The 26,805-nt window shown below is 35.3% G+C and overlaps 1 protein-coding gene across 2 annotated transcripts; it reads right to left on the bottom strand.

Annotated features, from left to right (window-relative positions):
- Positions 1 to 1,172: 1,172 nt before the first annotated feature.
- tesk1b (testis associated actin remodelling kinase 1b) lies at positions 1,173 to 26,805 on the bottom strand. Of its 2 annotated transcripts, none has more exons than XM_067400398.1 (11): positions 26,645 to 26,805; positions 25,884 to 26,479; positions 18,222 to 18,343; positions 15,884 to 15,932; positions 14,201 to 14,347; positions 13,943 to 14,025; positions 8,553 to 8,643; positions 7,567 to 7,650; positions 6,923 to 7,009; positions 5,099 to 5,201; positions 1,173 to 2,533 (listed from the first exon to the last, which is right to left on the bottom strand). In XM_067400398.1, exons 2-11 carry the CDS (start codon positions 26,082 to 26,084, stop codon positions 1,491 to 1,493), a joined length of 2,010 nt encoding a protein of 669 aa, XP_067256499.1. In that variant the 5' UTR covers positions 26,085 to 26,479; positions 26,645 to 26,805; the 3' UTR covers positions 1,173 to 1,490. The 2 variants fall into 2 exon arrangements, with proteins under 2 accessions (XP_067256499.1, XP_067256498.1); XM_067400397.1 differs by having other exon boundaries at positions 25,884 to 26,310.

Genomic DNA, 26,805 nt, shown 5'->3' with positions numbered 1-26,805 from the left:
GCAAGGCTGCATGTATTTGATTAATTTACAATATCAAAAAAAAAAAACTTGTATTTTAATATATTTAATTGGTAACACTTTACAATAAGGTTACACAACATTAGTTAACATGAACTAATAATAAACTGCACTAAAGCATTTATTAATCTTTGTTAATTTCAACATTTACTAAATTATTTAAATCTTGTTAACATTAGTTAATGCACTATGAACTAACATGAACAAACAATGAACAACTGTATTCTCATTAATATTAATGAAGATTAGTAAATACAGTAACAAATGTATTGCTCATGGTTAGTTCATGTTAGTTAATATGAACATAATAACTAATGAACGTATTGTAAAGTGTTACCATTTAATTTATTCCTGTGATAGCTACTCCAGTCTTCAGTGTCACATGATCCTTCAGAAATCATTCTAATATGCTGATTTGATGCTCAAGAAACATTTCTCATTATTAACAATGATGAAAATGATGTATGATGTAAAATGATATATTTTTGTGGAAACCGTGATATACTTTTTTCGAGATTCTTTGATGAATTTTAAGTTCAAAAGAACAGCATTTATTTGAAAAAAAAAAAAATAAATAAAGTTAAAAAAAAAAATAAAGTTAAAGTCCATAATAAAGTTCCTACTGTCACTTTTGATCAATTTAATGCATCTTTGCTGAATAAAATTACTAATTTATTAAAAAAAAAAAAAAAATCTTACTGACCCTAAACTTTACTGATATACAGCATATATATATTTAACACACCCTGTAATTCATGGTAGGTTACACTAATATATATATATATATATATATATATATATATATATATATATATATATATATATATATATATATATATATATATATATATATATATATTAGTGTAATAGTAAATATATTAGTGTAATATATACTATTACACTAATATATATACTATTAGTGTAATATATATATATATATATATAAACTAAACTAAATATACTACATACATTACATAGATTTATTACACTCTGCATAGAATAAGCATATCATATATACACTCTCTACATAGACTCATATAACCCTAGGTAGACTTTGTAACCATAGCATGTGACGCATATAACATGTAAAGTAACTATATTACAAATAATGTGACTCACATCTTCCAAAGACACAACACAGCCTGTTAGCTCATGTCATTTAATGTCATTAATAAAATAATACATCATTTTTTTCTCCACTCAAAGTATTCTCATAAACTTTCAAATAATAGTAAAAATAACAAAAATATTAACAACATGTGTCATTAGAAAGGCATTAAAACCTGTGGGAGTGTTCAAGTTTAGAGGACTAGGACATGAGATCAGAATACTAAATGATCCACCTAGTCAAAACAATAATACATAAGATTTTTTTTCCTCCCCAGAAAGACATTTTTGAGCTCGATCTAAGTTCAAGTGCATTACGCAGTAGCATCCTTTTTAAATGTAGCGTGTCACCATGCAGGTATAATTTATGTCCGTGTGCCAGGCAGAGCAATGTTTGGATCTGCGGGCGAGGGCGGCAAAGCTTTGCACAGAAGCCTTTTCCCAGCCGCGTCGCCATTCAAGTTCTTGTAGGGGTTTTGCCGAGGTCCACGTGCGCAAATGGAAGGGAATCTCATCCCTGCTAGGCAGCAACCCGGACAGGATATGACCTCATCCTGTTCTGGAGATGTAAGAGGCGTAGTGGCACCGTTGGAGTTGTTATCCTCCCATCCCAGAGATCGATTTATAGGGACGGTGCTGTTGTTGTTGTCCGTGTCTAGTAACGGAGGTAAAGAGGGCGGTTCGTTGAAGATCGGGGAGCTCCAGCCATTGGAGAAGGGTTTGGTTGAAGTAGCGCCGGCGCCATCTTGTGTATCAGGAGAGCTGGTGCAGTCCATAGGCTCCACATCATTCTCCTCTAACACTGATTTGTTTGGAGACATCAACTCCAGATCTAACAGGAGACCAGAGTCATCAGCTACATTTTCTTGATTTTCAAGATTCTCCTTGTCATTCTCAACGGGTGCATCAACAAGCTCACTAATATTAGGCAGATCAACAATACTCTCGTTGCTCATGGTCAACACACTGTCCCTCCCCATGTCCAACATATTTCCACTGACTGGATTTACATCTGTGTCCATAACACTTTGATTATTCTCGCATTTCTCCTTGTCACCAGTGCCACGTAAGGACTGGATGTCTTCTGGCGTGCAGGGCAGTGATTGACAGCGTCTGTGAAAATGTGGCGGGCCCTTGTCCCCGGAGACAGGGCTGCTGGGGTCAGGAAGTGGAGGGAGAGCAAAGGTGAGGGAAATAACAGACTTGCTGGGGGTGTCGAAGAGCTTGATGCGGCCGCCGTTGAGGTCTTGGCGCTGGGAGAAGGGGTTGACGCGTATCGGTGTGGTCTGAGTCAGGAGAGGGGACGGAGGGAGAAGCACGTCTGAATTGCTACGGCAGAGACGCTGGTAGACAGGAATGTCTAGAGAATGCTTCTGACTCAAAGGCGATGTGTTTGTTGACAACCGGTCTGAAAGGGAAGAGGAAAACAAATTTAAGGCTGTTTTTACCACTCGAGTTATTAAATTAATGTAAATTAATAGGGGTGTGACGAGATCTCGCGAGACTAAAATGTGACGAGATTTCTCATCAAGGTGAAAAGTAGTCTCATGATGTTGCCATGACAGAGTGTTAGGATGACTAGGAAAGAATATGCCACCGCTACGTTTACATTACGCCTCCACTGTCGTTTTGCTTTGTATTTAAATAAAAAACATTTAATTCAGTTGGATAACGGACGCCGCCACTCCATATTCACTGTTACGCGCGATCGTGAAAGTAAACGTGAGCGTGCATTCAAACGCGATTTCAATACCCGCATTTTGAAAGCGGCTCCCTGATGAATACAAGGATCTCTCAATATGAAAACTATTTTAGGTTGGGCAGTTTAGTTGTAACCATCTCTTAGCTCTGTATCAAAGAAAAATTTGGTCTTATTTGCACTTTGAATATTGAGAGTGCGATTGCACTTATTGTAAAGTGTTACCATAAAAATGAATAAGAGTTTTCTCTTAATCTTATTAAGCACAAACAGTAAGGTTTCATTTGTTAACATTAGTTAATGCACTGGGAACTATCATGAACTAACAATGAATGACTATTTTTATTAACTAACATAAACAAAGATGAATAAAGACTGTAGCAAAGATATTGCTCATTGTTAGTTGATGTTGGTTATTAATACATTAATGTTAATAAATGAGACCTTATTGTAAAGTGTTACCATTTTTATTTATACTGTTTTTATTTCTATTATCAGTTTGTGGAAAGGAGTTCAGTTAGGAGGTCAAAGGTTGTAGAAGCTCATAAATCATGATTTCAGTCTCTTCAGACCTTACTGTACATGCAGAAGAGAAGTCAGTTTGTTTGTGGCAAAACCTTTTACAGTGCTTAAGTATTGTTGTCTTTTACTGCATATGATAATTCACACTCAGAAAGTAGAACTCAATGACATTCATTACAAGATGATTAGTTAAAACATTTCAAATACACCTGCAGAATATTTTTCTAGTCATGATTTCACCATTGAGGATTTCTTAAAAATAGTGTGTAAAAATCTTCTCGTCTCGTGAACTTAATCTTGAGTCTCGTCTCGTGAGATACCGTCTCGTCTCACCCCTATAAATTATTGATTTTTGTAATGTGAAAAATGTAGATGGAATTGTTAATCACACTAAAAACTATATTAAATTGTAAACGTTTTATTAATTCAATTGATTAGACATTCGCTTTTATTTGATTATTAAAATTCAATAAAGCCATTAAAACCTAAAACATGAAATGAGGGAAAAATAAAAATTTGGGGAAAAATAAAAAACTATTTCATATTGCCTCTAAAAACTTAATTTTTGTTAAATGTAATAAATTGCTGCTAAGTTGTGAAAGTTTCATGATTTCAATTAATTAGACATGCTTTTTGATTACTAAAATTTAACCATTAAAATGGAATCCAGAAAAAAATAAAAATAAAATAAATAAAAAAAAACAGAATTTAGGGGAAAAAAAAAACCAATTTCATAGGGCCCTATTAAAGGATTAGTTCACTTTCAAATAAAATTTTCCTGATAATTTACTCACCCCCATGTCATCCAAGATGTTCATGTCTTTCTTTCGTCAGTCGAAAAGAAATTAAAGTTTTTGATGAAAACATTCCAGGATTTTTCTCCTTATAGTGAACTTCAATGGGCACCAAACAGTTGAAGGTCAAAATTACAGTTTCAGTGCAGCTTCAAAGGGCTTTAAATGATACCAGATGAGGAATACGAGTCTTATCTAGCAAAACGATTGGTCATTTTTGAAAAAAAATTCAATTTAATTTAATTTTATTTAAATATATGCTTTATATAAACAAGTGCTTCCGCTAAAACCGCACTTTTCAAAAAGCTTACGCAGTATGTCCTACGCCTTCACTAATCTACTTACAAAACAAATGGAACTGGCACCGCGTTCGTTCCGTAAGTTGAATAGGGAAGGACATAAAGCGTAAGCTTTTTGAAGAATGACCGATTGTTTCGCTAGATAAGACCCTTATTCCTCGTCTGGTATCATTTAAAGCCCTTTGAAGCTGCACTGAAACTGTCATTTTGACCTTCAACCGTTTGGAGACCATTGAAGTCTACTATAAGGAGAATAATCCTGGAATGTTTTCATCAAAAACCTTCATTTCTTTTCGACTGAAGAAAGAAAGACATGAACATCTTGGATGACATGGGGGTGAGGAAAATTTTATTTGAAAGTGAACCAATCCTTTAAAAATGTAAAATAGAAACTAAAGATTTAAGAATTTTATCTCTTAAAAATCCAAAACTAAATTGATTAACTTGTTTAAAAACCTTTTCAAGTGTACCAACAACTTTAAGCTCAGACAAACATAAATGTGATTTAAATTATGTCTGTTATATGATTTCACTGACATGAATTTGCATTACAGTATATATGTGAAGTAATTACATAAATGTGAATAGAAGAAAAGGAAAAAAGCAGCCTTCTGGCAAAACATTCCCTCTGCAGTGTTTCTTTGTTTATGCTGACTCACCCTCTACATGAGGCTCCATAAATTCACTCTGCTCTCGATCACTCACTCTCTTCTCCAGCTCTGCCACCACCTCTGTGAATGAGGGTCGACTGTCTGGGTTCATCTGGAAGACAAGAAACAGACAGATGAAAATTCTGAATTTTTAAAATGTCATGTAAACACTTTTTTCTGTCAGACTAACAGACTTGAATATTTCTTTTGTAGCTTGGCTTCAACCAGCATTTATGCTTGTGAATCAGAGCCTTATAAGGTGAGCCCACAAGGAAAGCAAAAAAAAAAAAAAGGAAAGAAAAGAAAACAAAACTAGTGGTTAGACTTGTGCCGATATTCGGTAATGCGATAAATCGCGATAGTGCACGATATTGTAATCGTCGGCACTTCAGAATACCGTAAATAATAATTTATTACCAATTATTAATTTTTTATAAGGCAATTAAGAATACTTTACCCATCAATCGTATAAAATGCACACCACCGCTGTATTCTGCGTCAAAAGGACACGCGCTCAGATGTAAACAATCCCAACGTGCACGAGAAGCACATGGCGGAACCAGTGAAGGAGACGAGCTGAATGAAAGTGCGCGTTCTCTCTCTGACAGCAGAGGGCGCTGATGGAACAGCAGCGTGCAGCGGTTACTGCGGAAACCGTGCAAACAAAGTAACTGCACTAGTGAAGTTTTTAAAATGCTTCAAACAGCCATTCATTTTTTTGTAATCTCAGTGTTGTTCATCACAGCACCAAATACTGAATACTTAAAAAAGACTTAAAAGGATATTTATTTTCAAACCTAAACAATTTTATATTTTAATCTGGACTACAACATGCCTTAATGATTAGAAATGTTCTGATTATTTGTTATTGTTCAGTAAAACTTTGAAAACATTCAGCTTCAATAGTTAACATGTTAATTCATTATCACTAAACTGACAATAAAAATACTTATAAACTATTAATTATTATTAATTAATGTTAATTTCTTAGTTACTGTTTAATAACATTACTAAAATCAAAATAATTTATGATCAGTTGTGTTTCTAAACTAACATTAACAAAAAAATAACACTTTCTGTAACAATTGTTTAGGATTGTTTACAAGTATTCTTAATTGCCTTATAAAAAATTAATAATTGGTTCTTTATAGCCTAATTCTTTTGCATTTTAATCTGTTTGAAAATGTCAGTCAGAGTTGTTTTGTTTTATTACAAAAAGAGTTCATAAACCTGTTAAACCTTAACAAAAATGGTTTTGCAACTTATTTTAATACCGTTATAATACCGTATACCGTGATAAAAGCTTCATCAATTAATCGCAACATGACAATTTGATACCGTCACATGCCTACTAGTAGTACACTTGCAAAGGGACAATAGGCCGTTGTTTATTACCTTTGTGGTAATCTTCAATGTGTTTGCTATTAAATATTTATTTTGGGGTGAGCTATATTGGGAGTTTACAACTCTTATTTAGGAGAAGACAATTCTGCGACATGGACTATTCCGTTTACGGCACTACACATTCATTTTTATGGTATTCTCAAACAGTGATTAACAGTTGTAAAACTCAAAGTGATTCAATGCCGTTAAAGCTATAAGGTGATTGTTTTATGAGGAACACATGATCCAAGCCAACAGTTACGCTTTTCCAATGGATACAAATACTTATTTTAAATACAAATGAAAAGTTAAGGAAAAATGTTACTCGACTACGCACAATCCGGCTATAGCCTTGAACATAACAGCGCATGTAAACATACGTGTCAGCATCTGCAGGGGAGGATGAATATTAATGTGTGATCTGTCATGGCAGTAGATAAGAGGTCTTACACTGCAGCAGACGACTGTGAGGTTAAAGAAATGAGGGGGGCAGTCTCCCACCATCTGCCGAAAGGCCTCCACATCCAGACCGAAGTCCTGAAACAGAGAATCACCACCTAATTTCAGTGTTAAGAAAACGCTGATACACAGCTGTATATTAGCACCGCATGGAAAACAAGATGTGCTGTAGCAATAAAACACCCTGACAATAATCGGTTTAGTGTTTGGTTTTAAAAAGTAATCAAACAATGATTTATATGTAATAACATGACTAAAAAACTAATATTAAATTACTCACAAAGAATCATTAAACTTATCAGCATGATTAGACACCCTTGTTTGCTCAGCATAACGCACTGCTTCAGTGCCAGAGCTGTTATCTCACATGGAGTAAACTCTGATCCACATTCATAAATTGAGTGAGTACATGAGATGGTGACAGGAGCTGGCTTGACATTTGTAGACTAGGTGGAAGGGTGAACCAAACAGATATAGACCAATAAAATACTTTATCAGAAATTTCAGAATAACAGAATTCAGCAGAAAACATACTTGCCTTAACTTTTAAATACATTAAATTAAATACAAAAAAATTGTTAATTGTGAAAGCATTTGATACGAGCTTATAAGATGCTGTATGTTCAGTTTTTCACCTCTGTCCGTGGGAGGAAGTCAGGATCCGCCTGTATCCGACCAATAATCTCACAGAGAATGATTCCGTAGGCAAATACATCTACCTGTATAAAAGAAAGAGTTTTAAATGGTTAGTTCACCCAAAAATTTAAATTATGTCATTAATTGCTCACCCTCATGTTGTTCCACACCCATAAGACTTTTGTTCATCTTTGGAACACAAATGAAGATCTTTTTGATCTGAGAGATTTCTGTCCCTCCATAGACAGCTATGCAACCACTTTGATGCTTCAAAAAGTTCATAAAGAGATTGTAAGCATTAAAGTGCGTAGCGGTCTATGGGGGGACAGAAAGTTCAGATTTCATCAAAAAGATCTTCATTTATGTTCTGAAGATGAACGGAAGTGTTTCGGTTTTGGAACAACATGAAGGTGAGTAATTAATGACAGAAATGTTTATTTTTAGATGAACTGCCCCTTTAAGTCTCTAAAAACCTTACAATAAACTTAAAGCGATAGTGACTCACCCTAAAGTTGTTCCAAACCTGTATACATTTCTGTTCTGTTGAACACAAAAGGAAGATATCTGGAAGAATGTGGGAAACTGAACAGTTCTGGGGCACCATTGATTTCCATAGTATTTTTTTCCTAATATGGAAGTCAATGGTGCTCCAAAGTGGCCTGGTTACAAAATATCTTCCGCTGTGTCCAGCAGAACATTTATTACAGGTTTTACAGAAAATATTTATTATTTATTAATATTTATTACATTTATTACAGAAATGTATACAGGTTTGGAACAACTTCAGGGTGAGTAAATGATGACAGAAATTTCATTTTTGGGTGAACTATCCCTTTAATAAAACATTCTCAACCAAAGAGAATAATGGCACTAACTTTGCATTTGATATTGTGAAATAACAGTAATCTGATAAGTAATGTGGGTGAAACAGTCATTTAAAAGGACTCTGGCCTGTATCTGGGTAATCAATCATATGGTGTTCGACCTTTTCATTATAGTGTTCTCCTCTGAGCACCTCCGGAGCCATCCAGTAGGGGGAGCCGACGACAGCCAAGCTCTCTTTCCCTGCCTCATCACTGAAAGCAGCCAAAGGGAAAACAGGAAAATTATTTTCTTAAAGTGAACCTACAAGTTCTGGTAATCTTTTTATAATTACTCGACATTTCAACATTTAACACCCATAAACCCCTAGTCCATTAAGCCACAGCATGATTGTGTGTGCATGCGTGTATAAAAATAAAACAAAACAAGGTCTTGTAAGATCTTAATTATAGCTGGCACACTCATACACTGCTGAGAGACACTTCCTTAGTTTTATTTTGGTCTGGAGCTGTGCACTGGCATAAATAGACAGAGGGGAAGAGTGGAGACAAGAGAAGAGAGAGATAAATGAAGTAATGTACTGCAGTGTAAACACCATTTGGGGAAGTGGGTTAGAGTGAGGGAATCTACTGCAGCAAACTGCTGAAATACTTTGTCCTTTTTAGGAGAGCTTTCCAAAAAGCCTTCATTTAGCAATCTGCTCAGTCTTCTTCACATGTACAAACACCCGCAGTTTTACATGTAAACATGAAGTATTTGCAAGCACACTAAAATATGCATTACATAATGTTTAAACAAAATACCAATGTTACAAAAAATAGCATTAAGCTCAACTGTAACTCTGCTCGCGCTCCCTCTCACACACACACACACTTAAAATGTCACCATTAAAATAAGCATGAATGCAGGGGCGGAAACAAGTCCCTGATGACTTTGACATCACATGTACACACACTGGATATGTTCAGAATGGAACACTAGCCTTACTAACTTTATACTCATTTTAAATTGGTAAGCAAAACTGAAGGCATTATTCCATGATAAACATTTAATCTCAAACACTGCATGTTTAATTCAGCAAGTGGCATCTAATTAACATCTGGTTAGTACAACTTGTTTGAATTTTTAAATTCATTTTTTTGTAAATAAAAGTCTAAACATTTGATTTTTAATAAAACGGTCAGTCGTGAAAGCACAACAACAACAACAACAACAGAAATATGTCTTGAGCACCAAATCAGCATATTAGAATGATTTCTGAAGGATCATGTGACACTGAAGACTGGAGTAATGATGCTGAAAATTCAGCTGTAGTATCATAGGAATAAATTACATTTTAAAGTATATTGAAATAGAAAATTACGGAAGAGGTTTAGGGCCAAGCAATAATAAAAAAAATAAAGCCATCTCGAGATTAAAGTTGTTAAATTTAGAGAAAAAACGCGTTAAATTTCGAGAAAAAGGTCGAGATAAAATGTTGAAAATAAAGTCATTAAATTACGAGAAAAAAAGTTGTTAAATTACGAATTTGTTCCAATAATTTAACAACTTTTTTCTCATAATTTAATGAGTTTATCCTCAACATTTTATCTCGACTTTTTTCTCAAAATTTAACGACATTTTTCTTTAATCTCTTTTTAACTTTAATCTCAAGATGGTTTTATTTTTTTATTATTGCTTGGCCCTAATCCTCTTCCGTAGAAAACAGTCATTTTAAATAGTAATATTTCACAATATTTCTGTTTTTACTGTTTATTTTAACAAATAAATGCAGCCTTGGTGAGCAGAAGAGACTTTTCAAATTTTTTTTTTTTTATTTTTTTTTTTAAATCTAACCAACCTCAAACTTTTGACTAGTAGTGTAATTGCACACCATGCACAGTAAATATACACACTATATAGACACTGTAAAATAAGAGTAGTATGCTATTCTGAACATTGGCATTCTCTCACAAAAGACACTGTGGTGGTAAAGGCAGAAAAGAAATGGCTCTCTGGTTTTACACATTAGCTAGCCCATTAGATAACACTTGTGCTGAGACATATTAAAAATGAAAGTTGAACAGAGAGTTATAGTACAAAGCTCTGCTCTCAAATATAAGTTTAGACAGAGGCCCTATCCTGAGGAATGGATTACATAAGCAGTGGATCATCATGAGTGCTTCATTAAAAGGAATGTTAATCCACAGGATACATGGATTAACGGTTACGTACAGTGGTCTGCACTGGCCAAATAGTTTCAGTTCATATATAGAAGCACTGGAATATCATTAAAAGGAATCCCTAACTTAGAGGTGCAATCAGTTTAAATGTTGTGCAGGCAACATGAAAGTCATTTCACAAAAGCAATAGTTTTGAGTTATTAAATGACATTGTTGAATGCACTATTAGTAGTCAGCCAGGATTAATTAATTTCGCAAACGAAATCTCTGGAGTGAAAAACAAACAAACAAAAAACACCATTCAAAAGCACTATTAATTTCTGTAGGTGTAAAAAAAAAATCTGAACATGAAAAACAATTACACAATATACTTTAAAATATGCTTTGCATATTGTATATAAAAGACCTCAAATCTAAGTGATGCGCTGGTAAAGGCCAATTTACCTCCTCCCTTCATTTCCCATTTCATCAGAAAAAGCCGCTTAGCAAAAGTATCATGAACATAGTTGCCAGGAGCATAACTTTAACTGCACAATTAAAGCTTTCGGCTGTCCTCACACTAAGACATCCTGTATTTTTGCAATATATCACTCTCCTGATATTAATGTACAGTGGGTACGGAAAGCATTCAGACCCCCTTAAATTTTTCACTCTTTGTTATATTGCAGCCATTTGCTAAAATTATTTAAGTTCATTTTTTTCCTCAATGTACACACAGCACCCCATATTGACAGAAAAACACAGAATTGTTGACTTTTTTTTCAGATTTATTAAAAAAGAAAAACTGAAATATCACATGGTCCTAAGTATTCAGACCCTTTGCTCAGTATTTAGTAGAAGCACCCTTTTGATCTAATACAGCCATGAGTCTTTTTGGGAAAGATTCAACAAGTTTTTCACACCTGGATTTGGGGATCCTCTGTCATTCCTCCTTATAGATCCTCTCCAGTTCTGTCAGGTTGGATGGTAAACGTTGGTGGACAGCCATTTTTAGGTCTCTCCAGAGATGCTCAATTGGGTTTAAGTCAGGGCTCTGGCTGGGCCATTCAAGAACAGTCACGGAGTTGTTGTGAAGCCACTCCTTCGTTATTTTAGTTGTGTGCTTAGGGTCATTGTCTTGTTGGAAGGTAAACCTTCGGCCCATTCTGAGGTCCTGAGCACTCTGGAGAAGGTTTTCGTCCAGGATATCCCTGTACTTGGCCACATTCATCTTTCCCTTGATTGCAACCAGTCGTCCTGTCCCTGCAGCTGAAAAACACCCCCACAGCATGATGCTGCCACCACCATGCTTCACTGTTGGGACTGTATTGGACAGGTGATGAGCAGTGCCTGGTTTTCTCCACACATACCGCTTAGAATTAAGGCTTATTTCTCACCATCTTGGCAAACTCCATGCGGGCTTTCATGTGTCTTGCACTGAGGAGAAGCTTCCGTTGGGCCACTCTGCCATAAAGCCCCGGCTGGTGGAGGGCTGCAGTGATGGTTGACTTTCTACAACTTTCTCCCATCTCCCGACTGCATCTCTGGAGCTCAGCCACAGTGATCTTTGGGTTCTTCTTTACCTCTCTCACCAAGGCTTTTCTCCCCCGATAGCTCAGTTTGGCTGGACGGCCAGCTCTAGGAAGGGTTCTGGTCATCCCAAACGTCTTCCATTTAAGGATTATGGAGGCCACTGTGCTCTTAGGAACCTTAAGTGCAGCAGAATTTTTTTGTAACCTTGGCCATCTGTGCCTTGCCACAATTCTGTCTCTGAGCTCTTCAGGCAGTTCCTTTGACCTCATGATTCTCATTTGCTCTGACATGCACTGTGAGCTGTAAGGTCTTATATAGACAGGTGTGTGGCTTTCCTAATCAAGTCCAATCAGTATAATCAAACACAGCTGGACTCAAATGAAGGGGTATAACCATCTCAATGATGATCAGAAGAAATGGACAGCACCTGAGTTAAATATATAAGTGTCACAGCAAAGGGTCTGAATACTTAGGACCATGTGATATTTCAGTTTTTCTTTTTTTAATAAATCTGCAAAAATGTCAAAAATTCTGTGTTTTTGTCAATATGGGGTGCTGTGTGTACATTAATGAGGAAAAAAAATGAACTTAAATGATTTTAGCAAATGGCTGCAATATAACAAAGAGTGAAAAATTTAAGGGGGTCTGAATACTTTCCGTACCCACTGTATATCATTTAAATGCTTTCTTGCTCTTGTGTACAATCATATATTGGCTTCAATATGTGGACAGATTTCTTAAAATAAAGATTTCTAAATACTGAAGTGCTCTTTGCAGGTAGACTACCGTTCAAAAGTATGGGGTTGGAAAGATTTTTATACTCACCAAGACTACATTTATTTAATCAAAAATACAGTCAAAACAGTCATATTGTAAAATATTTTTACAATTTAAAATTAATTTTCCATTTTAATATATTTTTAAAATGTAATTTATTTCAGTGATGGCAAAGCTGAATTTTTAGCATCATTACTTCAGTCTTCAGTGTCACATGATCCTTCAGAAATCATTCTAATATGATGATTTGGTACTCAAGAAACATTTCCTATTATTATCAATGTTAAAACCAGTTGTACTGCTTAATATTAATGTGGAAACCAAAATGTACTTTTTCAGGATTCTTTGGATGAACAATGTTATAAAGAACAGAATTTATTTGAAAAACAAATCTTGTAGGACATCAAATGTCATTACGGTCACTTTTAATCAATTTAATATGTCCTTGCTGAATAAAAGTACTGTAGTGCATTTGGTATTTGATAATCATTTATTCTTTTTAATATTTATTAATATTTTTAATATGTAGAAATTGTTATTTGTACTTTAGTGTCTGTCATGATTTATCACCTTACTGTACGTGTCATGTCATGTGATACCTCAGTTGGGTTTAATGGGTGTGTTGTATTTGCCTTTAATCTTATGAACATCATTTAACTTGAAACTGCATATGTAGTGAAATGAAAGCTAAAGTGTTTTTTGGGAGTAACAGTGTGATTCTACATGAAATGTATGTGTGTATGCTATGCGCATCATGTGTGAACAGATACTTGGGCCATTAAGGGTAAAAGTCAACATCATAACTCAAGCATATCTTAGGTATTTAACATCCATTACATTTACACGTGCAGCACTGTGTACACATCTACTGAAACAACAACAGGACTTGACTGGGCTGGATGTGCAGAGGCGGCACTAACCTGAAGATGTGCTGACTACATCACATGCTCTTAATCATTTACTCTCCATCTATAGATACAAGTGCTTCATGGGAAAATGGAAGCTCATCAATCAGTCCTTGGCTGCCTCTATCTCCCTCTCTGGAAGAGTGCGGTATATATCTAATCTTATCTCTTGAGTTATGACGATGCAATTTACTGACCTGTGATCAGGAATTTTCTCTGCCAGGCCAAAGTCCCCCACCACGGCACTGCACTGCCCGTTCTCCCAGCGTACCAGACAGTTCTATAAACCAAAAAACACATTCAGAGAGAAAGATAGACTGTGTTTATCATCTCACAGAAAAATGTGCTTAAAGTGGCTATGTTGTGTACAGTACGAATCTCCGGAATATACACTTGTATGCACGTCTACCTTTGACAGAAAGTCTCAGTAATAAATGGCCTTCCAGTGCGTGTACCTTTGACGTAAGGTCTCTGTGAAATATGCCCTTGCTGTGAAGGTACTGCAGTCCTCTGGCAATGTCCAGACTGAGGTTTATTCTCACAGCCCAGGACAGGAACACGTCACTGTTCAGCAGCTGCTCCAGGTTACCGCCATTAATGTACTACAATACACAGAGGTCAAACATCTTTTATAGAATTACCTGATGTTAAATGAGAAGTACGTCATTTCTGAGCCATAAGAGGCTAAAATGAACTTCAAAAATAATTGATTTTAAACTATCCCCAAACACTCCTAACACCTCTGCACAATTTACACTATATGTCAATCTAGTCATTATGTAATGAAACTATATGTAGGATATTGCTACTTCAATAAGAAAAATGACAATGCCATCGACTGATTAGAAGGAGTGAATGTTTAATATTAAACTACATGCACATCACCCTGAGTGTTGTCATGTTCGATTATATCACCTGCATTTCAGCTAAAATGGTTTTGAAAACTGTTTACAAGTACAGTAGTGGCCAAAAGTGAAGAAAAATTGACATCTTCACCCTTTATTCAAATATTATTAAAAATGCAAGATTTTGGAAGCATATTTTGTAGTTGTGCTTGGAGTCAACCATTTAATTTGTGTTTACACAATGAAACATGCTTAATTGTGTGGACATTACTTTTGACCAGGCTGTCATATATATATACAAAAAAAAAAAAAATCATACAAAATTCAAACACACATTTTATATAGTAAAATAAAAATGTTTTTGCCAAATAATTGTGTCAGATAAATTTATGTTTGAAAAAATCTAAAATATTTTCCTCATATTTTGATGGTTTGACCAAACTTCTAGAGTCATTAAAAATAAATATCCCCTCCGGACATCACTTTTGGATACTACTGTACTTCACAAGTCAACCAATGAATGTCTTTCTTATAGTTGTCTCTGCATATTACACTGGTATGAAAGGAAGTAATCCCTAAAAAAAAAAAAAAAAAAGGCTATTTAGGGAGTATTCAGGGGTTCCATCCCAAAAATCAATGCTGTTCTAAAATGTCTCCTAAGATATCTTTCTTCAAACAAATTCAAGCAGCATCCTGATAACCTGATTTTGCTGAGTTCAACATGTTCCTGGGTCAACATTTTTGTTGATCCTGGAACAACATTTAAATCAACCAATCAGATTTGAGGGACAAGTTTACAGATTATGTCAAGTTTAGGCTTGAAATCATGAATTGGTGCTTCTACATCAGTGTTATTCATCTATCATTTCCCTCTGATTTTTGGGATAACTTATGGGTAGGGTTAGGTTTAGGGGTAGGAATAGGGTTAAGACTTTTCAGACTAGAATGTTGTTCCAGGATCAATAAAATATGTTGACCCAGGAACACATCTAACTCAGCAATATCAGGACGTGCATCACCTTTGCCATCACCGTGCAATAACCTTTGCAGTATATGAAGCAAAAGAGATGCTAACTATATCACAGGAATAAATTACATTTTTATGTATTGAAACAGCAGAAAAGTCATTTTAAATAAAAAAAGAAAGAATACCGATTTTACTTTTTTTTATTTATAAAATAACACTTTTTGAATGGTATTCTAAATCAATAATAAATAGATGTTTTTTCCCCTCAACAATAAATTATCGCTGCATTAGAGTATGTGTGTGTATTACAACTCTCACTAACTTACCTCTGTCAGGGCATGAAGGTGTCCCTCATGTACACAAACTCCCACAAACCTGATGGGACACACACACAGAGAAACAGGGTAAGGGTGTTGGAAAAACAAAAAAGAAGGCGCCAACAAGTTCCTTCAGGAGTGACCCATCTCAAGAATGCGAGCTGGAACACCTGCATTTTGAAGGCAATCTTAAACATGCATATAAACACAATCTCTCTCACAAGACCACACAAGCTGGTGCAGGTTAAGCAGACAAAAGACCTAGACTTTTTGCCCTGGCACATATAAACAAACACACCATTGACGTGAGGATTTGTTTAAGATAAATAGACAAGCAAACATCTACTCATCGGCTTCCAATTAAATATTTTACTTTATATAAACATTGGCTCCAGTTATGGAGGCACGGCCAAGACAAAAGCCGCTATCCTGTGACATCAATATTCATGTTCTCATACAATGCAGTGTTTGTTACCCAACAGCACTTTGTCCTCTAGGTACGCTGGACTTAAAACAAAACATTCTTTCCATTCTAGAGGCAAGAATGGATAAAACTTCTAAATGAGAATGAATTATTAAACTGAACACTTATTCAAAATGAACAAACATCTAGTTGGAAACTTTTTCCACCCTGACTGGCTGTGTTAGTAAACATGAGAGTGAAGAGCCATTAGACCAGAGACTGCTGATTTAATTTATTTACCAATGAACTCTCACAACACATGTACTGAGGTGGTACCATGGTACAGAGGATATCCGATGTTATAATGTTATAATGATTGCGATTGGGGTTTAATCAAACTCAGTGGCCAAGCCTTACAAAATTTATCAAAATGGCTAAAACTGATTACAGCACTTTCAATTATTATATACTTAATGTTTGGCAAAAATAATTATGCAATTTAATTTTGAATGATCACAACTAAAAGAACTAAAGTATTAAGATACATGCATAAGGGTTTGTGTTTCGATATAGATTTAAAATATACACTACCATTCAAAAGTTTGGGGCTGGTATGATTTTTTAAATGTTTCTGAATCAAGTCTCTCATGCTCAACAAGCCTGCATTTATGTGATCAAAAATACAGATAATGTGAAGTATTACAATTTTAAACAACCGAATATTACCATTTTAACAGTATTGATGATTACTAAAATCTTTTTTTTTCCTTCTGTAATGGTTAATCCACACCAGTATGTGTAAGCTCTTCAGTCACAGTAGTGTTTCTAATGCTAAAATGTAATTATTGTTGGGAATTCAGCCTCAGACATCACGTCCACGGACCGTTGGCTCAATGTCTGATGCATATGGCACACTGGAAACTGGAAACACTTCAGGATTTTTGAAGTCGTCATCCAGTGACACGACAGCATTGTTCTTCACGGCATTTTTTCCCAGGCTGACCATTAAAGAAAGCTGTCGTGTTTACAACTGTGACAACGAGCACTTACTAGGATCAACTAAACGCTGGATTTTCAAAATATGTGATGTTTATGGCTCCACTGTTGCAGTAAACTTACACAATGTTCTTGAATGAATAATTTATTAGATGCACGCCAGTCTGTTATTGTAGGTACATCGACTTTATATTTTCATGCCCCTAAACATGACGCGGAACAAAACGAACTGATGTCAATCAAACATCCTCTTGGGCGGTCCTTGGCCAATGAAAGCTGCGAGACCTCCTGCCGTCAGTCTGAATGTCTGGCTACACGAGACTAGGATTTAATGGATTCAAAGATAGATCGCACAAAAGCAAGTCTTTTGGGAACAACTAGAAACTATTTGGAAGGCACTAACAAAAGAGAAAGTACATAAAAACAATGCCAGCAAGAATGCAAGCTGTTATCAAGGCTAAAGGAGGCCATACAAAATAAATATAAATAATTTTATATTATATTATATTATATTATATTATATTATATTATATTATATTATATTATATTATATTATATTATATTATATTATGTTATATTATATTATATATATTTTTTATATTATATATATTTTTTTATATTATATATATATATATATACATATATATTATATATATATATATATATATATATATATATATATATATATATATATATATACATATATATTATATATATATATATATATAGGTTATGTTTAAATAAAGACTATTTGGTTGTTTTAGTTTATTTACTTAAATGTCAATACAATTTTTAATTTTAAAAACAAGTTTTTGACAGATTCCTAAAATATCCATTTTCCCTTTATTATGACAGGTAGTCTAATAAATTTGTTAAGCACTGTATATTGTGAACATTTAGTGTCAGCCAGCCCTGTTGTCAGAGAATGCAGATGTAGGTTTTGCAGACCTGAGTATGTTGGGATGTCTGAGGCGGTTCATCAGCTGTACCTCCTTCAGCATGTTGGCTCTGTTACTGGCCATGGTGTTCATCTTCAGAGCCATCACCTGCCCGGTTATACGATGCTGCACCTTCAGAGAAAGAGAGAGAGAGAACACTTGTGTCACAGACAGACTTTAGAGGTCTATTCATGTCTGGGGCAGCTGGACAGAGATCTCTGGCCCTTTTCTCTCTCTTCCTCTCTTCCTCACACACACACACAGAGCTTTCTGATTCATCCCAGACTTCAAAGTCCCTGGCTGCAGGAGACATTATCTGCTCTCAGGAGAATATATTGTTGAGTCGTAAATGTTACATTTAAAATTTAGAAATAACATTTCAGTTAAAATTTCCAAAACATTAAGTTACATGAAACTTTTTAAATAAGGATTTAAAGGTGCCCTAGAATTAAAAATTTAATTTACTTCAGCATAGTTGAATAACAAGAGTTCAGTACATGGAAATGACATACAGTGAGTCTCAAACACCATTGTTTCCTCCTTCTTATATAAATCTCATTTGTTTAAAAGAATTCCAAAAAACAGGCGAATCTCAACATAACACTGACTGTTATGCAACAGTCGGGATCATTAATATGTATGACCCCAATATTTGCATATGCCAGCCCATGTTCAAGGCATTAGACTTGGGCAGCCAGCATTAACGTCTGGATCTGTGCACAGCTGAATCAGACTAGGTAAGCAAGCAAGAACAAGAGTGAAAAATGGCAGATGGAGCAATAATAACTGACATGATCCATGATATCATGATATTTTTAGTGATATTTGTAAATTGTCTTTCTAAATGTTTCGTTAGCATGTTGCTAAATGTACTGTTAAATGTGGTTAAAGTTACCATCGTTTATTACTGTATTCACGGAGACAAGAGCCGTCGTTATTTTAATTTTTAAACACTTGCAGTCTGTATAATTCATAAACACAACTTAATTCTTTATAAATCTCTCCAACAGTGTGTAATGTTAGCTTTAGCCAAGAAGCATAGCCTCAAACTCATTCAGAATCAAATGTAAACATCCAAATAAATACCATACAATACCACACATGCTGCATGACGAACACTTTGTAAAGATCCATTTTGAGGGTTATATTAGCTGTGTGAACTTTGTTTATGCTGTTAAAAGGCAAGCGCGAGCTCCGTGGGTGGAGAGCGCGGATTTAAAGGGGCCGCAGCCTGAATCGGCTCATATTTAATGATCCCCCAAAATAGGCAGTTAAAAAAAATTAGTAAAAAAAAAAAAATCTATGGGGTATTTTGAGCTGAAACTTCACAGACACATTTAGGGGACACCTTAGACTTATATTACATGTTTTTAAAAGATGTTCTAGGGCACCTTTAAAATTTTGTACTGTTTGTACATCAAATATAGCCACATTTGTGATGCTGACTGTGTAAACTCCTTTGTACAATAGGTCTAGAAAGTTTTTTTAAAAACATATTAGAAAAACTAATGTAATGAATCATTTCACTTTTCTCATACACTTAATCTTTAAAAACTTTGTACTCTTTTGGTTAGGATGTGATTTCTCTGAAATTGGTCTGAGATCATACTGGCCATGATTAAAGCATATTCAAAACGCATTTTCTGGACTCTGGAGTTCGTCTGGTTACTGCTGCGCAGCAGGTTACTAAAGCACTAGAGATCTTAGTCCCAAATGATAGTGTTTACAAGGGCCGAGACATTGTCCAACTCAGCAGGTTCTCAATTAGGAGATGTGCGCTAGAGGATAAATTCATAAGTGTTGATTAGCAGAAAAAGGTGCGTCTCGTTTCATCACTATAAATTAAAACTGACTAAGTATTGACTAACTCTAATGTTGTCAAAACATGTTCCCTCAATGACAGAGATGTTTCCACGAAAAGAAAAAGAAAAGAAAAGATATTAAATAACCCAGAGCAAGAATTTCCCTCAAGGACTGAAACTCTCCGCATCCAGCCTTCAAGTTTGTTCTTCATGTTTGAATGTCTATACAAAAAGCAATATGATAATCTAATCAAGCAAAGGCAGAAACCCATCCCTGATTGATGACACCCAAACCTGTGCTGCGCCATCTGGCTGGCTGAACTTGCCTGCAGCACCAAAGCATGCGAGCCAAGATATCATAATAACAATGAGCCCCATTATCTGCTTTTGTAAGTCTCAAGAAGATCAATAGCTTGAAACTTTTAAATCCATAAATTATCTGATATAACTCAGCCCTGCAGCTAGAATAATGGAAAGTGTACAATTTCTCACACATCTGAGGGTGTGTGTACACTGCTTTTATCAAAAGTAAACATTCTCAGGGATGGATACAGAAGACGCCCTAAACACAAATAATATGCATTTCAGCATCCTGTGATAAAAAAAAATATCTGTGCAGTGAGAATTGAACTGAGAGAAAGTCTTGTTTTCTCCAAGTAACAAAAGTATGGAATCTGTGCATTTTCACCTTTTACAATGTTAATTTAGGCTGCAAAATTTTAAGATCTTAATCATAACTGCTGATCATTTTGAATGCAAACCTTTGACACAACAAGAATCGAGCTCGATGGAAAGCTGCAGTTAACCACAGCGGTAGAATTTATTTCAAGCATTTATGCAGCTCCATATGGAATGAATATGGTGAAACAAATGTAAAATTAAGCTAAGGTTACTGTTAACCTGGTAGCTGAAAGAGGTATCCAAATGACCAAATTCTTTAAACAAGCAGGAATGGGGGTTGGGAAGAGCTTTGTGAATGACAGCTGTTGAAATTTTGTGGAGCTTTCCATGGAATTCTATGAGGACAGAATCCATGCATATAAAATTAGCTGTAGAACATTTGTTTTTGATAGGGAGAAGAGGTGTGAGTGGGATTGGGGAAGAAAAAAAAAATGGCACAATTTAAACTGGGGTTGCCCACATAACTGTCACTACATAATGTATCAGAGCATGTGCAATACCTGCCATGGACCCAAATACACAAACACACTCTTGCACTATATCTGAGGCAAACAGTAGCTGAATGCACACTGATGTTGCTTTATATGCTGCTGTAAGAGTTTGGATGAGCGCATGTGTGATGAATTTCATTTCTAATTCAGTTTCTATCAGCATAATTCTCATATTGCAATTTAGACAGCACTTAACAGAGCATCATTACCACCCACTCTCACACTACATGCACACTGCCAGAGAGACGGTTAAAAGTGCCCCACAGAGCACTTAACAGGCCCTAAAACATTATCAGACACATAGAACATTTTCCTTCTTCACAGCTTACATCTTTTATAAAATTATCCTTACCATGAGTCTGCACTTTGTATTACATTCAAATAACATTCATATAGAGACAACATTCATAAGACAACCAGTTTAGCTCTGTTAACTATGTGGCATTTAACAGTTTTTTTTACGCATGCACTGATATTAAAGTTCTGGCCAATACCTATATATAGCCAGTATTTTTTTAATGCTATGGCAGATAATCAATAAATAGCAGACATTACAAAAACGCTAAAAACTAAGATCAACAGTTTTAAATGCATGAATTTAGGCATCTTAATATTATAATGTTCTGTAAGAAAAATTGAAATTCATTTTAAGATGACATTTATGTATGCATCCATGCATGTATAATATCTATATCTGACATTTCATTCATTGTGCATGCTCATTTCCCATTTTTATATTTAGATTAGCTGTGAATTGGATAAGTCAATCAAAAAAAAAAAAAAACAGTTAATCTAAAAAAAAATAATTTAACACGTATTACTGTATTACACACAATAATATTTATTAGAGATAATTATATATAACAAATAGCATATGGTACAGATGTATATATTGTGTACCCCTACATTTGATTCAAAGTGAAAACATTTAAAGACATTTAAAATTACAATACAATGGCAATACAGAAGATAAGCTTCTACCTAGAACTTTTGGGTTATGAGCAGAAATCTTTAACCACCCTACAACCTAAGTTTAATAATCACAAGCGCACACCAGCAAAATGCATGAAAATGCATTCACAACTGATGTTTAAACTGATATTTAAAACATACGCAAACTCAAACAAACACGCAGGAGCTCTGAGGCAGCAATGGAGCTTGACATTTATGCATGCCCTGACTAGTAAGAGACACTGAGAAACAAGAATAGAAAGAGAAAAAAGGAGAGAGAGAGAGAGAATGCAAAAGGGAAGCACCAAAGGGGACTTTGTGTTGTAAATTCAAGCTTTCGAAATCATGTCAAAACTAGCTTGCAAATTGTTTACAACCTCAAACCGTCCTGCCAATCAGAACACGTCTTTAACCATCAGTTCACAAATCCCCTTCCACTCAAACTCAACAGCCAGTGTGTACTTTTAACCACACTCATATCTATATTTAATGGAAGTGAGCCCATTTTTAAAAAGGCGTGACACCAAGAGGGAACCAGATCCCATTGATGAGTGTCTTTTCTAATTACGGAACCCAAGACGCGTTACCGTGACATCACCCCTTTGTCAAACTCAGAAAAGCAAGCTGTCACCAGACTCATTACTGTATTTCAGGAACACACTAACACTTAATGAGCACACTCGATACAGGGACCTCAACACAAAGCTCAAATGTAAAGGTATCAAAAATAGAACCCAAATCTCCATTGAGAACTCTAATAAGAAAGCTATATCACTGAGTGGCCCTAAAAGTGTTCTGGTACTTAACACCACACCATGTGTCATCTAAAAACAAGTGATGCTATATCTTTCCTTCACTTTTCTTATTGCATATCCTGAGTTTATCCAGTAGAGCATGGTGCTAGCAACAACAGCTTCATAGGTTTGGTTCTCAGTGAATGCATAATGCTGATACAACATATACTGTACGATAGATGCACCAGAAGTTGCTTTGGATACAAGCATATGTCAGCTGCAAATGTAAATCTAACGTGAATGTTTTATCATTTGCAACTTAAGACTTCCAATATAATATAAACAAATGATACTTGGTTTGATACTTTGTAAATCTAATGCATTGACAATTATGTCTTTTTAAGTGTCCAAATACTTTTTGGAGCCTTTTTATATTTTTCATACAGGGGTTTTAAAACAAATAAACCACGCTGAATGATTCCTTTTGCAAGTTATAAAGCCAGACATGAAAAAAGTCATGATTTAATTCTTGCTCTTCACCACCATTAGATTCATGTGGAGGAATCTCACATAAATAGCTACTTTATCTTGGCTCAGCTTAAAAGGAGAAAGCCTACTGTGCTGATCCCACAATGAGGTGAGCGTCAATCCAAGAGAAACACAAAATTCTCCCGATTTCCATCACTTGTTTTGATTTTATCAAGGTAGGCAGAAAAAGGCAGAGAACTGCAGTAGTTAGGAGAGGAATGTAATGAGTGAGCAATGTTTTTTCCCCTGCAGAACTGATGAAATATCAACCAAGCAATTATCTGAACCGATGCAAAAAAGGATTTTCTGACCAACCAATTAGAAGAGACTGAAAGAAACATTTTTCTCTTAAGTGCAAGTCCTTACTGTTGACAGTCTGCAAAGTCTATAAATAAAAGCAGCACCTGAAGGATCTGTCACGACAGGTACAGACACTGCAAGATTGCTCAACAGTATTGCTGAAGGCTATTATGTAAAGAATCTATTAAAAACAAACTAAAATGATTCATATAACTGTGGACTATTAGCTGGGGTTGTACGTAATTATAAATGTCATATTTACATTGTTCATAACCCTTGCGCAACAAACTGAAATAAATAGCACCCACCACATATTTGCATATATATTGACCTAATCAGCAGTGACATTTTTCCAGTCAATAACCAGCAGGAAGTTATTGCCATATTTGGTGTCTGGTCAGTAAATTGGCTGACAGGGTGAACTATGAGGGATGCTAATTAGGTCTCTTCTCTCTCTGTCAGTCTCTGTCTCACATGCACGCACACAAACACAGGAGTTGAGTTTCCAGCACACCTGCGCACCTTGTCAACGGGTATCCACTTTCACACCAACACAGACCTACTGTCCTTACACAGGTCATGACCCCTTTTCTCTAGCAGGAAGAGAACAGTCAGAATGACTGCTATCATCTGAATTTTACAAAGACGTTCATAAAGAATTGGGTGTCTGTCGAATCAATCATTTTGAGTGTGTAAAATGGACTATAAATTAACAGGGCTACAAACCTAGAGGCATACAGCACTTTAAGTGCCAAATGTCACTTGATAACAGGATCATTTCTGTTATGTAGTACCTTTTGACCTCTGTAATGTTCATTTAATTAGGAATGTAGATACAGGTGTTTACCACAAATATGCTCTGCTTGTGCTTCGGAACTTAATTTTATTATAACTAAATTTACAAAACTTAGGGTTATTAATAAAGCAGATTTCAGTAATTACTGTAGACAAGCCAACTAATACTACAAAACATGAATAAATGCGTTTAAATTAAAGATATTAATATTTATATTAGCACTATACAAGACTAATAGAGTGGAAAGTAAAAAGGCAAAAATGACACTCATTCAATAAATTATGTCTAAAAATAAGATATAGGGTACAATGGGTCTAAAGGCGCCTTTTATTTTATTTGAAAAAGTTGATTCTGAGGTAGTTTGATGTAATATTTGATGTTTTTAAAACATTGATTTAAGTAGCAAATGAGAATCCATTAAATTAATGTTTGTATTTTCAGACAAAGGTCTTCTTAATGATTTTCAGTTTTGTTCAAAGTAATTCAAGCAACACTTTTTCAATAACGGAAGAATATGTAAAAGTATGGTATTTGGGGTAAAAAGCGCCCCTGCTGTTGGGGCAAAAGACACAATAATTAACATGATAATGAATGGTTGACTGACTTTCCCATTTCTTGACATGACATGGTTAGATTCACATAGCAAATATCAAATTGGGTATCCAACTTAAAGATAATTACCATATTTATAATAATGAAACAATTATATTTTAAAATATAGTAATCATATCATAATAAAATATAATTTATTGTTACTACTGTAAATCTATATTAAGTAGGCTATTATGGGATCTCCTTCAATGCTTTCAGAATTTTTTACTTTTTAAAATAATTTTGTTTCTGTATTTTTAAAATCTATTTTTATATTTTATATATAAAAATATATTACATAGGCCAATTTTAATGACAGTATATTTACTGAACAAAAATGAATCCTTTTATTTATCAAAATAAACAGAAAATAGTAAACTTTGCTAAAGTGATTCTTTTGAACAAGTATTAACCTAGTCATTATTAAAAAAAAAAAAAAAAATTAGCTAAAGTATTTGTATAAATACTGTGTGCCTTTTACCCCTCACCACCTCATACATTTATAAGATTTTTCACACAAAATCTGTTGCTCCATCAATGTCCAATACAAACATATATATGTTTCCTGCAATCATGTACTTTGAGAGTAGTGAAAAGCACAATTTTTCTTAAGGTGTGCCTTTAGCCCCGTTGTACCCTATACTGTATGATAAACAAATATGCTGCATAACAAAAATGATCCGACAGCAAACATTTGTTTACGTGTAGTGTTCATTCATATAAACATTGTGCTGGAGCTGCAGCACGTGCAATGTGCAAAAAGCATCAACAATCAAATGGCATGATATGAAAATTTACCTTGAAAACCTCTGAGAAGAAACCTGAGCCGATCTTCTCGCAGATAAAGTCATCTATTCGCGCCAGGCTGGACACGGCGCTGCGCAGCGCCCGGTAAGAGGACGGCCTGGCCCGGTGCGCTCCGTGAATCCCGTGGATAAGAGAATCCGAAGCCTCCGGGTCCAAGTCATCTTGGTCCATAACGATGGTCCCGGATGACATTATCTCGCGCACTCTAAATTCTTCCACGAGCGTTTACATATCTCTGACACTGCAGTTTCAAGGTCACAGTAATTGTTTGACAATTAAAAAAAAATAGTGTCCCGCCTTTCGATCAAGTTGAGACGAGCTACGCGCAATCCCCGTTGCGCGTGACCGATCTTCAGGTCTCGTGCGTCGCTTCCTCCATACTGATGTCTGGCCTCATTTTCAGTAATGTATCACATTCCTGTTTCAGACAAGAAATGAGAGTCTATGTCAGCGACAGTTCTGTTTATTCTCTGATCATTATCTGCTTAAAGTGAGTTTGCTAGAGCAAGTCTCGCGGTCAGCATGTTTTGGTGAAGTTGGACTGGTGTAAATGATAGTGTACAGCGGCATCTTCCGCTACAGTCGGACTGCGGATAATAAATGATACATAGAAAAGTGAGCCCATACGCGCTGTCGCGACTTATAAAACACAGTTTTATACCACTATTTATTATTTTAAAGTAACACTGTTGCGATTAAAATCATACATCTACCACCATGTCGTTTATCGTGAATGATGCAGTCCAGCTTACCTGCGCTGCTCTACAGGTATAAACTTATCGTCTTCGCTTCGCCAGCTTTCAGTCTCTTGTAAATACCCTAAAATTCTCGTATGCGTCCTCTTAATTCCCCTCGTGTTTCATTTTGAAAGCGACTAAACGGGGAAGCCCTAGCCCCTACTGGCATCTGTGTA

This window comes from Chanodichthys erythropterus, chromosome 11 (genome assembly GCF_024489055.1).
Source record: "Chanodichthys erythropterus isolate Z2021 chromosome 11, ASM2448905v1, whole genome shotgun sequence".
NCBI lineage: Eukaryota > Metazoa > Chordata > Actinopteri > Cypriniformes > Xenocyprididae > Chanodichthys > Chanodichthys erythropterus.
Note: the sequence above shows the minus strand (reverse complement) of the source record. Positions and strands in the feature narration are given on the sequence as shown.